This window comes from Folsomia candida, unplaced genomic scaffold (assembly GCF_002217175.1).
Source record: "Folsomia candida strain VU population unplaced genomic scaffold, ASM221717v1 Fcan01_Sc018, whole genome shotgun sequence".
NCBI classification, from domain to species: domain Eukaryota; kingdom Metazoa; phylum Arthropoda; class Collembola; order Entomobryomorpha; family Isotomidae; genus Folsomia; species Folsomia candida.
In genome coordinates, this window is record NW_019091210.1 from 2,824,094 (window position 1) to 2,835,074 (window position 10,981).

General features: G+C 37.6%; 1 protein-coding gene across 3 annotated transcripts; it reads left to right on the plus strand.

The window, feature by feature from the left end:
* Positions 1 to 1,679: 1,679 nt before the first annotated feature.
* On the plus strand, positions 1,680 to 8,968 carry LOC110857100 (non-reducing polyketide synthase PKS19). Of its 3 annotated transcripts, none has more exons than XM_022105707.2 (8): positions 1,680 to 1,956; positions 2,018 to 2,137; positions 2,418 to 2,532; positions 2,596 to 2,796; positions 3,170 to 3,247; positions 3,328 to 6,109; positions 6,491 to 7,381; positions 7,785 to 8,968. In XM_022105707.2, exons 6-8 carry the CDS (start codon positions 6,103 to 6,105, stop codon positions 8,267 to 8,269), a joined length of 1,383 nt encoding a protein of 460 aa, XP_021961399.2. In that variant the 5' UTR covers positions 1,680 to 1,956; positions 2,018 to 2,137; positions 2,418 to 2,532; positions 2,596 to 2,796; positions 3,170 to 3,247; positions 3,328 to 6,102; the 3' UTR covers positions 8,270 to 8,968. The 3 variants fall into 3 exon arrangements, with proteins under 3 accessions (XP_021961399.2, XP_035713467.1, XP_035713466.1); XM_035857574.1 differs by having other exon boundaries at positions 3,170 to 3,215; XM_035857573.1 differs by having other exon boundaries at positions 2,603 to 2,796.
* The last annotated feature ends 2,013 nt before the right edge of the window (positions 8,969 to 10,981 follow it).

A 10,981-nucleotide genomic window follows, 5' to 3' on the forward strand; every position in this document is an offset into this window, starting at 1 on the left:
TAAAAATTGGTGTATGTACATGTGTATAAAGGGTGTTAATAAAGTCCGATCCCATGCATTTTTTGGAGCGTGGTTGTTACAAATTCAGCTGGAACTTTTGAACCAGTGAAGTTATTTATTTCAAATTTTTACCATGGGAGGAACAACTAAACGTGTAAGTCATGAGCATCTTAGAGTTGAGATACAAACATTGCATCAGCAGGGGCTTAAACCTACAGAAATTGTGCAAAAATTGGGCTGCAGCCGCAGAACTGTTTGGAAATGGAAGAATAAAAATTTTGTCCACGACAAAAAGCGACCAGGGCGACCCAGAAAGGTGTCACCTACCACAAAAAGAATGATTAAAAACAGACTTTGCAAGAAAACCGGTAGTTCATTACGTAATTGAGCAAGGGAGTTAAATGACTCAAAACGCTATAAAGAGAAGAAGAAGCAAATTAACTGTGTGACCGTGCAAAAATTTGTGAAAACTACGAAGTGGGGTCACACAGCTTACAAACTAACCAAAAAAACCTCTCATGTCACAAAAATATATCGGTGACCGTCTGAAATTTGAAGAACTCCTCCAGAAAAGTGCCCATTTGAGTGAAAAAAGACTTGGTGAAGAATTGCGCAGTCACATCCTTTGGACTGACGAATCTATTATTGAACTATATCCAAAATTGAACCAACAAAATGTTCGTTACAGGACAGAAAACAAATCGGATGTACCATCAAGAGCGATCCCAAAATTCGGGCTTAAAGTTATGGTAGCGGGTGGATTTTGTGCACGTTGCGTGACCCCTCTACATATCATACCAAAAGGCCAATCAGTCAATGCAAAGCATTATATAGAAAAAATATTACCTATCTATTTCGATAGCATGGGGAACAAGGAAATATTTCCGAATGAAAGAAAAATAGTTTTCATGCAGGATGGTGCTATAGCCCATACAGCAAAAGCGAGTTTGAGTCTCATCAAGACGCAAGTTTCAACGGTCTGGAGCAAGGGGGTGTGGGCCGCTAACGGCCCAGATTTGAATCCCCTGAAGAACCAGTGGTCCATACTTAAGGAAAATGTATACAAAGAGCCACAACCCCGAACGAGGGAAGAGCTAGTAAAAAAAAGTTCAAGATGTATGGAATTCGATTTCCAGAGGCACATTGGAAAAATTAGCACAGAGCCTTAAACAAAGAGTTGAGGGCATGGTTAAAGTAAATGGTAACAAGACCAAATACTAAGGTAAATATGTCGAACATTTTTTGTAAGTATCACGGGTAGTTTTTTTTTATACTAGCCTTCACTTTTTTACAGGAAAAATGGGATCGGACTTTATTAACACCCTGTAGTAAATCTATTAATAATTTGTATGCAGCTTCCTTACTCTTGTACGTTCACAATAAGCTGATAACAAAATCGTTTTAGAGCTAAAAACATACCCACTTGCTGGGTAAATTGTCAAGAAAAATCCCATGGTTTTCCAGCACAAGGTTTGCGACATCTCGCAAAATTTCGTAAGACGTATGTAAGTTGCTATTCTAATACGGGGTAGAACTTGATTCTATTTAGCAGAAAGAGAAGAAAACCAGTTTTATTCTTGCTTGCAGGAATCCCACTTTATGTATTGGTATTTATATATGTATATAATATACATACATTTATGCATGCATATGTATGCAACACCATAACAAATTAAATCTTAATATTTATTTTATGTAAGATACATATTTGCGCAAGGACACAATTTCCATGGGTGAGTATAAACTGCCACTCTTCACCCTTGTTCAGATATTACCAACGACACATGTGGTCAATTTGCTTATTTAGCGAACCTATTGTATGCAATGGGATCAAGTAAATTTCAAAATTTTGGGTGGAAATATTGTGCATTGGTATGTATTCTTCTCTTAATTTCTGTGAATTCGGAAAAGGATGAAACTATTCTGTCCCTGTCGGAAAAACTGGCACTTGACAAAGTAACGGGTTTTATTCGGTGCATTAATAATATAAAATTCTAATTAAATAATTGCAACTCAGTTTAGATTATTGATCTGGAATAACCTACCGGCCACATGGTTTCGACAAGATTTGAATTTGATTAGATATTTACGGGCGGCGCAGCTCGACGTAAAACTGGCGGAGGAAAACATTCTTGAGGTATTAGATTTTTAACCAATAGCTGCCAAATTTGTATTTAAGTAGATTTTATCAGGGTAGATTTCTAAAGAAGGATATTCCCAGAACACTTCACATTAGTTCGAAAATTAAGAAAGTTAACATATTTTTCTTACGAAATTTGCAAAAACCTTGGGTAGAGAATGAGAAGATATGGTTTTAAAAAAGGGCATGTCTTTATTACATAAGAGTGTTTACCAAATAGATATAAGAAGTTATTGGTTGGGTACTCCCATTTTTTCTTGCTTTTTAAATATTGTAGACCTTGGAATGGCGAATACAAAACAAAATTGATACCATTCTTGAAGAAGACTTTTCCTATGAGTACCACCTCCTTCCATTCTCCATGGATACTAGTGACAAGAAAGGACGACCAAGTAAGTCTTTTTTGGTTCTTCAGACCTTAATAAACTTTAATATTTCTGAAATCATGACATTAGTTCTTAGCTTTTCTCTCTCCGAGTGGAACATGGCCGCGCTAGTGGACAAACCGGATAGGTTTTTTCGCGCCTTGGACTCATGTTTTGAACGAATGAGAGTTACAATCCAACAAAGGATGGACAATGGAAGTAACTTTACACAGGGGATTCTTCTTATTAATGGGGCAAATTTGGTGTCCACGGCCACAGCATGTCCTCAATGTACGTAAAAGTGTATGCATTTACATACATAGGTATATTTTTCATTATCAGGACAAAATCGGCTAAAATTGTTATCGAGAGTATTTCTTATCCCTTCGTACATATCCTTAGCATTCTTCGCATCGTAAAAATCTTAAGACGGACACGAGATTTTGTAAATATCGTAAGACTTTGTCACCAAAAATTTCTATTCCGATTTTCACGAAGCTTACCCCTTCTGTTTCTTTATAAACTATTGTACGAATTTCGGATACGAAGACAATTTTAAATACTTGTAAAATACTAAAAATTAATTCGCAAATATTAATTGTTAAATATTCGCAAAAATTAATTGTTAAAACAAATCTAATATTAGTACTTATTATCAATACAGGTGTAGCACTCTTTACGGCGCACATCCAATACCAGAAACACTACAAGTATATGATGTACCGAGTAATTGTGGTTAATAGTGAGACAACTCAATATTTGGCGTTTTAGGTAAAAAAATTTGCACAACGAATTAGAACTAAATATTTACATATTATGTAGTTCCCTCTGGAGTGGACGCCGCTACACGACTCGTCCGACCCGTTACCCCGCCAGAAATCAAGATTCGGTTTCCAATGTTCGGAACAAATAAGAGGGAATGGAAGAAGTATTTATTGACTTTGATCGACGAAGATCAGCTTTATTCGGAATTTGGGGGAAAGAAATTCCACTAAATTATTTGGTTTCGGTGTATCAAATCTATAATCTCCAATTTCTTAGCGGAATCGGCTCATACAGTTAATTCTGAATAATTTCGATATAGTTTTTTTCTCAGAAAAAAGAGATACATATGAGGCTTCAGAGTTAAAAATATTCATAGCTACATTTATTTAGGTATGTATATGCATTTATAAATACAGAAATGCCTACGTAAATACGTAAGTATCTTCAAATATACCACGACGGAGGACACGGGAGGATCAATTTCATGACGGTTTTTCTGCCCAACAACCTCACATATGTATATTTGTGCATGTATACATTTGCATGTATGTAAGTGTTACATAATGCTCAACCATGTAAAATTAAATACCATTTACTATTAAGTACATAGATACGTACGACGGATACCGAATTGGTCTCACAAATGCGCAATAAAGTAGTAATGTACTTTCATGTACAAGTACTACATACATGGTTTTAGTCAACTGGGGTGCACAAACCACGTGGTATTTTTGCAGGTTTTATTTGCTAAGACTTTTTTTTATTGATAAACTAGCTAATAAGCCCGCCTTCGCCGGGCGATAAATTTCAAACTTTGAATGCCTGTCCGCAACGGGAGTAAAATAAGTTAAGATAATTTGCGTAATTAGCTAGAAAGAATTATGATAGTGATTGGTGGTGGTAATCGGGAAGTGTTAAAATTGGCGCATGTTCAAAGGAACTTTTATACTCTCCCATTACATAACTGTACCATCCTAGTAAACGCACCAACCCAGTAAACCCACCAGCCCAGCAAACCCTTCAGCAAGTAAAGTCATCACCCCAGGAAACGCACCAGTCCTAAACCCTCAGCCCAGTAAACGCACCAGTCCTAAACCCTCAGCCCAGTAAACGCACCAGTCCTAAACCCTCAGCCCAGTAAACGCACCAGCCAACCCATTAGCCCATAAAACGCTACAGTCTAGTAATCGTAGCAGCCCAATAATTGCAGCAACGCCACCAACCTGTCGTCATATTGAAATGCCGGTCGTATACCTAGACGACTTATTACTGCATTTCAAGTCGTTTTTTGAAATACGTCTTGTCGTGGCATCTTTAACTTGAAATGCAAGACGACTGGCAAGCCCATTTACTATTGCATTGAAGTCGATTCTTGCAATACATCTTATCTTCCCCTGCTTAACTTGAATTGCAAGAGCATATGCAAGATGACTTGAAATGCAATTGCACCTCATCCTGCACCTCATCTTGCACTTCGACTTGAACCTACGAAGTGCAAGAATCGAAGTGCAAGATGAGGTGAAATGCAATTGCACCTCATCTTGCACTTCATCTTGCACTTCAACTTGAAACTACGAAGTGCAAGAGCATATATATGCAAGAGCTTGATAACCAATTTTCGGATAACACCTTTAACCAACCAAGATAACCAGAATAACCACCCATAGATATCTACCTACCAAGATAACCATCGATCAAGATAACCCCCACCAAGATAACCTTCCATCAAGATAACCACCCACCAAGATAATCATCCATCAAGATAAACACCCACCAAGATAACCTTCCATCAAGATAACCACCCACCAAGATAATCATCCATCAAGGTAACCACCCACCAAGATAACCATCCATCAAGATAACCACCCACCAAGATAACCATCCATCAAGATAACCATCCACCAAGATAACCACCTTCTGGTAACTCCACCCACAGATAACTTCCCCCAAATTAAGATAATCGCGCACATCAAAGATAACCACTCACGTACGCCCACCCTTAGAGAATCACACAAAGACGACTACCTTCAGATAACCACCATTAGATAATCACCCTTTGAAAACCATACGACACACCCCTCCCCCAACTTTTGAAACATGTTTTGTACTTGCTTTATTTTGAATTTTCGCGCATTTGAAACTTGACTTTCCCTGCTTTCACTTCCGTCACGGACAAACTTCCGTCACAGACAGATTTACTTTCACTTCCGTTGCCGACAGAAATTCTCGCTTATAATATAGATATATTTGTTTATAACAAAAAATCTGCTTTATATGGGACAGAGTGTATGTATTAAAATTTTCAAGATTCTCCCGATCAACTCGGTTTCAATGGGACGTAAATCATGCTACTACACTATTTATCAATCTTGAATTAATTAGTGCTGTTTTTATAATCATTTACGGTTTAGTATTCCACGTAGTCGTAATTATATAATATTTAGGTGTGTATATGCAGTCGAGTGAAATGGACAGACTTTAATACTTGTATATGTTGAAAAGGTAAATTGTAGATAAATATATGCGTACATATTTATACCGAGTGGAAGAATTAGTAGATATGTAAGCTCGTTATATAATATATGCATTTATGATGCGATTAATGGTAGTCGATCTTCAGACACAACGAACTCGTCAATTAAAGCTTTGTACACATACTTATTTACATATGCTGAATAACGTACATAAGTTGCATGATGCAACAAAACCATTACCAGGCTTTGTGCCACTGGGTACGCTGAAAACTTGACACTATTTAAACCAGCAATTTTCCTTGGTCAGTCTCAGTCGTAAATTTATCACTGGACTTGCAGGTGTCTCACTATCGTTAAAATGGAAGGTTAGCTTTTTGGTTACTATCTCAAATTTAAATATGTTTTAAGTACTCGAGTAAAAATATGAATTTATATTTGGATCTTGTGCGCATATACTCTAAATAAAGGTGTGTAAAATTTGCACTACTCAAGACTATGTAAAATAAAGAATTAAATAACTATTTAAATAAATAACAATTTGGTAAACTTATCCAAGCAAATATGGACAATACCCAAAGTTGGGCGGATTATACCCAATTATTGTGTTATGCTTTTTTTCTCACTCAACCTTGAATAAATTTTACACAACTTTAAATATTTAGAGTGTATAGAAAAAGTTGGTAAAATATGGTATGAAGCATGTGTAGTTACATATGTATGTATTAATCCGTAATTTCTTTATGTAGGCCCTATTTTTGACATGGTTAACTTACTCGGGACCACATTCTGTGACCCGGACACTCCCGGTTTCGACAAGGTCGTTGATAGGTCATCCGACGCCAAAATAATCCACGCCACCGCACCAACGGTAAACGACCTGACTTACGCCCTTCAAAAAATGGCACTACTCCAAGAATCCGATTTGACCTCGTTATCAAAATCTGGTTTAACCATCGCTTTCAACGATACCGCCGAGTATCGAAAATGTGTCCTTTACTCCAGTAAATCTGACCTTGTCGACACCCTCGACAAAATAACTCCTCCCATGGCCCGGATTCCATCCAAGCCCCCAAAACTATGCTGCATCGTGACCTGCCAGGGTACCCACTATCCCACAATGGGACGCCAAGTATACCGCGCCAGTACCGTTTTTCGCCATCATTTCGATTTCTGTGCCGCTCTGGTAAAATCTGAATACGCCATCGACATCAAGGCCTTCCTTCTGGAGGAAGTTGACGAAAATGTCGTCCCGGACTGGATGAAGTCGCCGGTCAACTTTCTCCCCTACCTGCTCGCCCTGCAGTTCGCCCTCTTCAAACTTTGGGAATCATGGGGGATTAAACCCGATTATGTTCTTGGTCTAAGTTTTGGCGAATACGGCGCTGCCGCAATGGCAGGAATGATCACGATTGAAGAGTCGTTTCGCCTCGTCATGACGCGTGTGCGACTAATGACTGATCACATTCAAGAGCAAGCCTTCTGCGTGGGGATGATGGATCAAAAGAGATTTGAAGAAATTGTGGCTGAGGCGAGGAAGGATGAAGGAATGGAGGATATTTGGTTTAAAATTGTCGCTAGAAATTCACCCAAGCAGACCTGTGTCCTAAGCGAAGCTAAGTATACCGAAAAGTTGATAGGTAAGAATTGATTGTATTTGAAAGCAGAGCAAAGTTCGAAAATTTAGAATCCAGAAGATACAAACATTGTTCACGTGATTCACAAATTCTGGTTTTTACAGAATTTTTATGGAATGATAAGTACTAAATTGGAAACTCAAGTTTCCAATTCGTTTAAAAAACGTTGAAATGAATTATGTCTAAAATTCAAAGAATTTTAAATTATTAATCAAATATTTTAATTCTTCTTTCAAAAAACTTGAAAATCAAAAAGTCAAACAATTCACGTGTGAAATTCTTGTATAAGCTTTTATTCTATTTTTTACAAATTGTCTCAGATGCGAAATTTTTATTTTTCTGTATGTATGATCTCATTTTCCGAAATCTGTACCATATTTTTTAACAAATTTTCTCCAAATTTCAGAAACTTGTAAAAAACACGGCATCAAGACCATTACTTACCCGTATCATCCGTACCACTCCTCTCTCACGTTGCCGATCATACCAGAATTTTCCAAAACCACATCCGCTATCAACTATCAACCCGCCAAGTGCAAATACATCTCCACCGTGACCGGAAAAATGTGGGAGAAACTGGACAAACAATATTTCCTCGACCACTTGACGGGAACAGCGGAATTTATTTTGGCCGTTGAAACCGCCGTGGGAGAGGGGATCACACATTTCATGGAAATTGGACCACACCCCATTCACATCCAAATGGCGAAAGATATTTTATCCAGCAACGATCCACTGGCGAGCGGGAAATACAGTTTCTACACGTCCCTAAAAAAGAAGGTGGGTGATAGGGTCGCCCTGCTGAATAATTTGGGTCGTTTGTATTCCGCCGGATATGAAGTTGATTGGGAAGAGGTTGAGAAATTTCAATCGCAGGATTTAGCAATTTAATGGTGCAACTAATTCGAGATACATGGTCATTGTTTATGCTAATGTACATACGCCAATGTATCTACATACGTATAAATCTTCACAATGTCTACTTGAATCGAGAACTGTTTGAAAATGTAACAAAAATTCTTAGAAAAACGGCTTTACTGATCTTTGTAACACACATCAAGAAAGATTTTTAGTCGTAAAGGTGTGCGAAATGTCATATTCTGGGACCAATGGATGCTACTTTTGGGGGAACAAATTAGTTACTTTAAAGAATTGGTGAGACACTGTAGCGGCATTCATAAATACCTTGGAGAAATAGGGATTTTACTGAATTGTGGTTTTAGTTGCATATCTACATATTTTTCAATTTACACCATTAAATTTTCCAGGGCCTATTTAGTTTGGGAATTATGCTTATTAAATTTACCGAAATTTTCGAATTTATTTGGTACACAAATTTCATGAATATTTAACTGAGAATATCTCGGGCGTCAAAATCGGTAAAATTGTTCTGCGGTCTTCGTTGGACCAAGGTAATTCTTGATGTGATGACTTTAAGAATCAGGAAATTTATACAAACATTTATAAAACCATGAAACAAATTGGTACATAATTTATGTTAAAGTCACCACTTTAAAAATATATAGAAATTTTAAAGTAAAGAATGTATCGAACATGACGGGATCATAGTAAAAACAACTCATGCAGCAATTCCGGGTAAATCTTATTAAACTCCAGGTAAAGCTCCAGATCCTGGAAAATTTGTCGTTTCCCCCTGAAATTATCATCATTTTATCAACAAACTATTTAAAACTACCTAAAATCCGAGTGCATATAAGAATTCTTACGCTTTCATGAAGCGTTTGGTCTCCTCCATCAAACCGGTCTCTTCATAAGTCTTGGCCAAGGACCAAAGTTCCAAAACGTGATCGCACTTTAAGTAATTTTCCACAAGTTGATAAGCACACCAAATTCTTAAAGGGTCCATGCAATATTTGTGGGCAGCTTTGTAAAGGCCGATGAGACTCTCCAGGTCGGGAAGGACGGTCACCTCGCCGCAATACATATACCCCAACATTAACTCCATCACTCCTTTGTCCACGTCTTTGACCACGACGCGTCGCCCTACGTTTTCCTGCGTCTTGGATGCAAACATCTTCTCAAAAACGGGACTTGTTACTGTGTAAATGAATTTGGAAAATTTTGATAATAGTCATTTTACGTTTAGGGTACTCACGTCAACTTTGAGCATATCAACACAAGTTGCGAAATTTTGCGAAATTTGGCAAAACATTTACTAGATAGTCGTAGGATTGTTTTTGCAAATTTACCCCGCAAATGGGCGTGCATGTTCTTATGTCCCAAAGTCATCCTCTCTATTAAATGCCTTATAAATTTCAGACAATCATGGAAACCGAATTAAACTGGATAACAGGATTGTTTGCTTAGATTCGAAAAATTTGCAAAGTCATAGTTTCCCCCCACCACACATTTAAAAACAACTTCGCAAATTTACTAAACGAGTTACGATGCGAAATAAGTAAGTATGTACGCTCATTGAAATAATTTTAATAATATTGTGGAACATTGACCTGAAAGAATCAATCGATTCGCTGAAAATTCCCGATCTTCACAGCAAATCACAACATCTGACAGTTTTGCAGAATTGACAAATTTCCCCAGCGATGTCTTCAAGTTGGTCAATGGATGCTTGGCCTCTGCGGAACGCATCGAGTCGCAATGCGTTTTTCTGTCCACGTCTGCTACTTCATAGGCTATGTTTAAAACATTCAATTTTTAAAAGGTGGAAATGAGCGTATTCACTGCAACGTTTTCTTATATCGCATATCTTACAAATTTGGCACGGCGCCAGAACGAAGGTTTGCGAAATTTCGCTAAAATTTTGCTGGAAAACAATGGGACTTTTTCGCAAGTTTAACCAGTAATGGGGATACTTTTATTTCGCAAAATTATTTTGCAAACTCATCTTCACCATCGCCAGCGAGAGAAATTAGAGAAATTCATTGAAACAAGTCAACATAGGTATATCCAAGTGTTTTTAGAAGTAGATTTGCAATGTAAAATTTTGCGAATCCTCTCACGACACAAACATTTAGAGTTTAAATAAGTTATAAGACTTTGTCACGAGCATGCTCAATATAAATACAATTTGTGCACTTAACCTTTTTGAACATCGACGAAAAAGCGGAGCCGAATTTTATCCACGATGGGAACGTAATGATCAGAAATATTAATGTCATCGGCGAAAGCATTGAAATCGAGATCCAGTCTATCAGCGTAGGTGAAATTATGAGTCAAAACGCTCAGGACTTTTCCCATTCGCATGAAATAGAGGTGCATTGGCTTTATGCGAAATACTGGACCCCGTTTAGCGGACTTTGGTAGAACAATATTCACAAATAGCTTGGGTCCGTTCCGCTTCAGCTGTGCGTTACTGAGGTAAAAAATTATTATTTCTTAATTACCATTTCAAGAAACATATATAAAACTATGAGGGTATTCACGTCAACATTAGTAACCTTCGTAACTGAGTAAGGTTTGTAAGTTTGCGAACTCTTACGGGTTGCTCCACGAGATATGGTAATGAAGGTGATTCGAAAAATCGAGTTTTTTTAAATCCTTCTAGTATGTGTTGGGGGACCCTAAAAGATGGTCAAAAACCGTTGTCCGCGATTTTTGAAAATTTCGGTGGGGGCGGTAGGA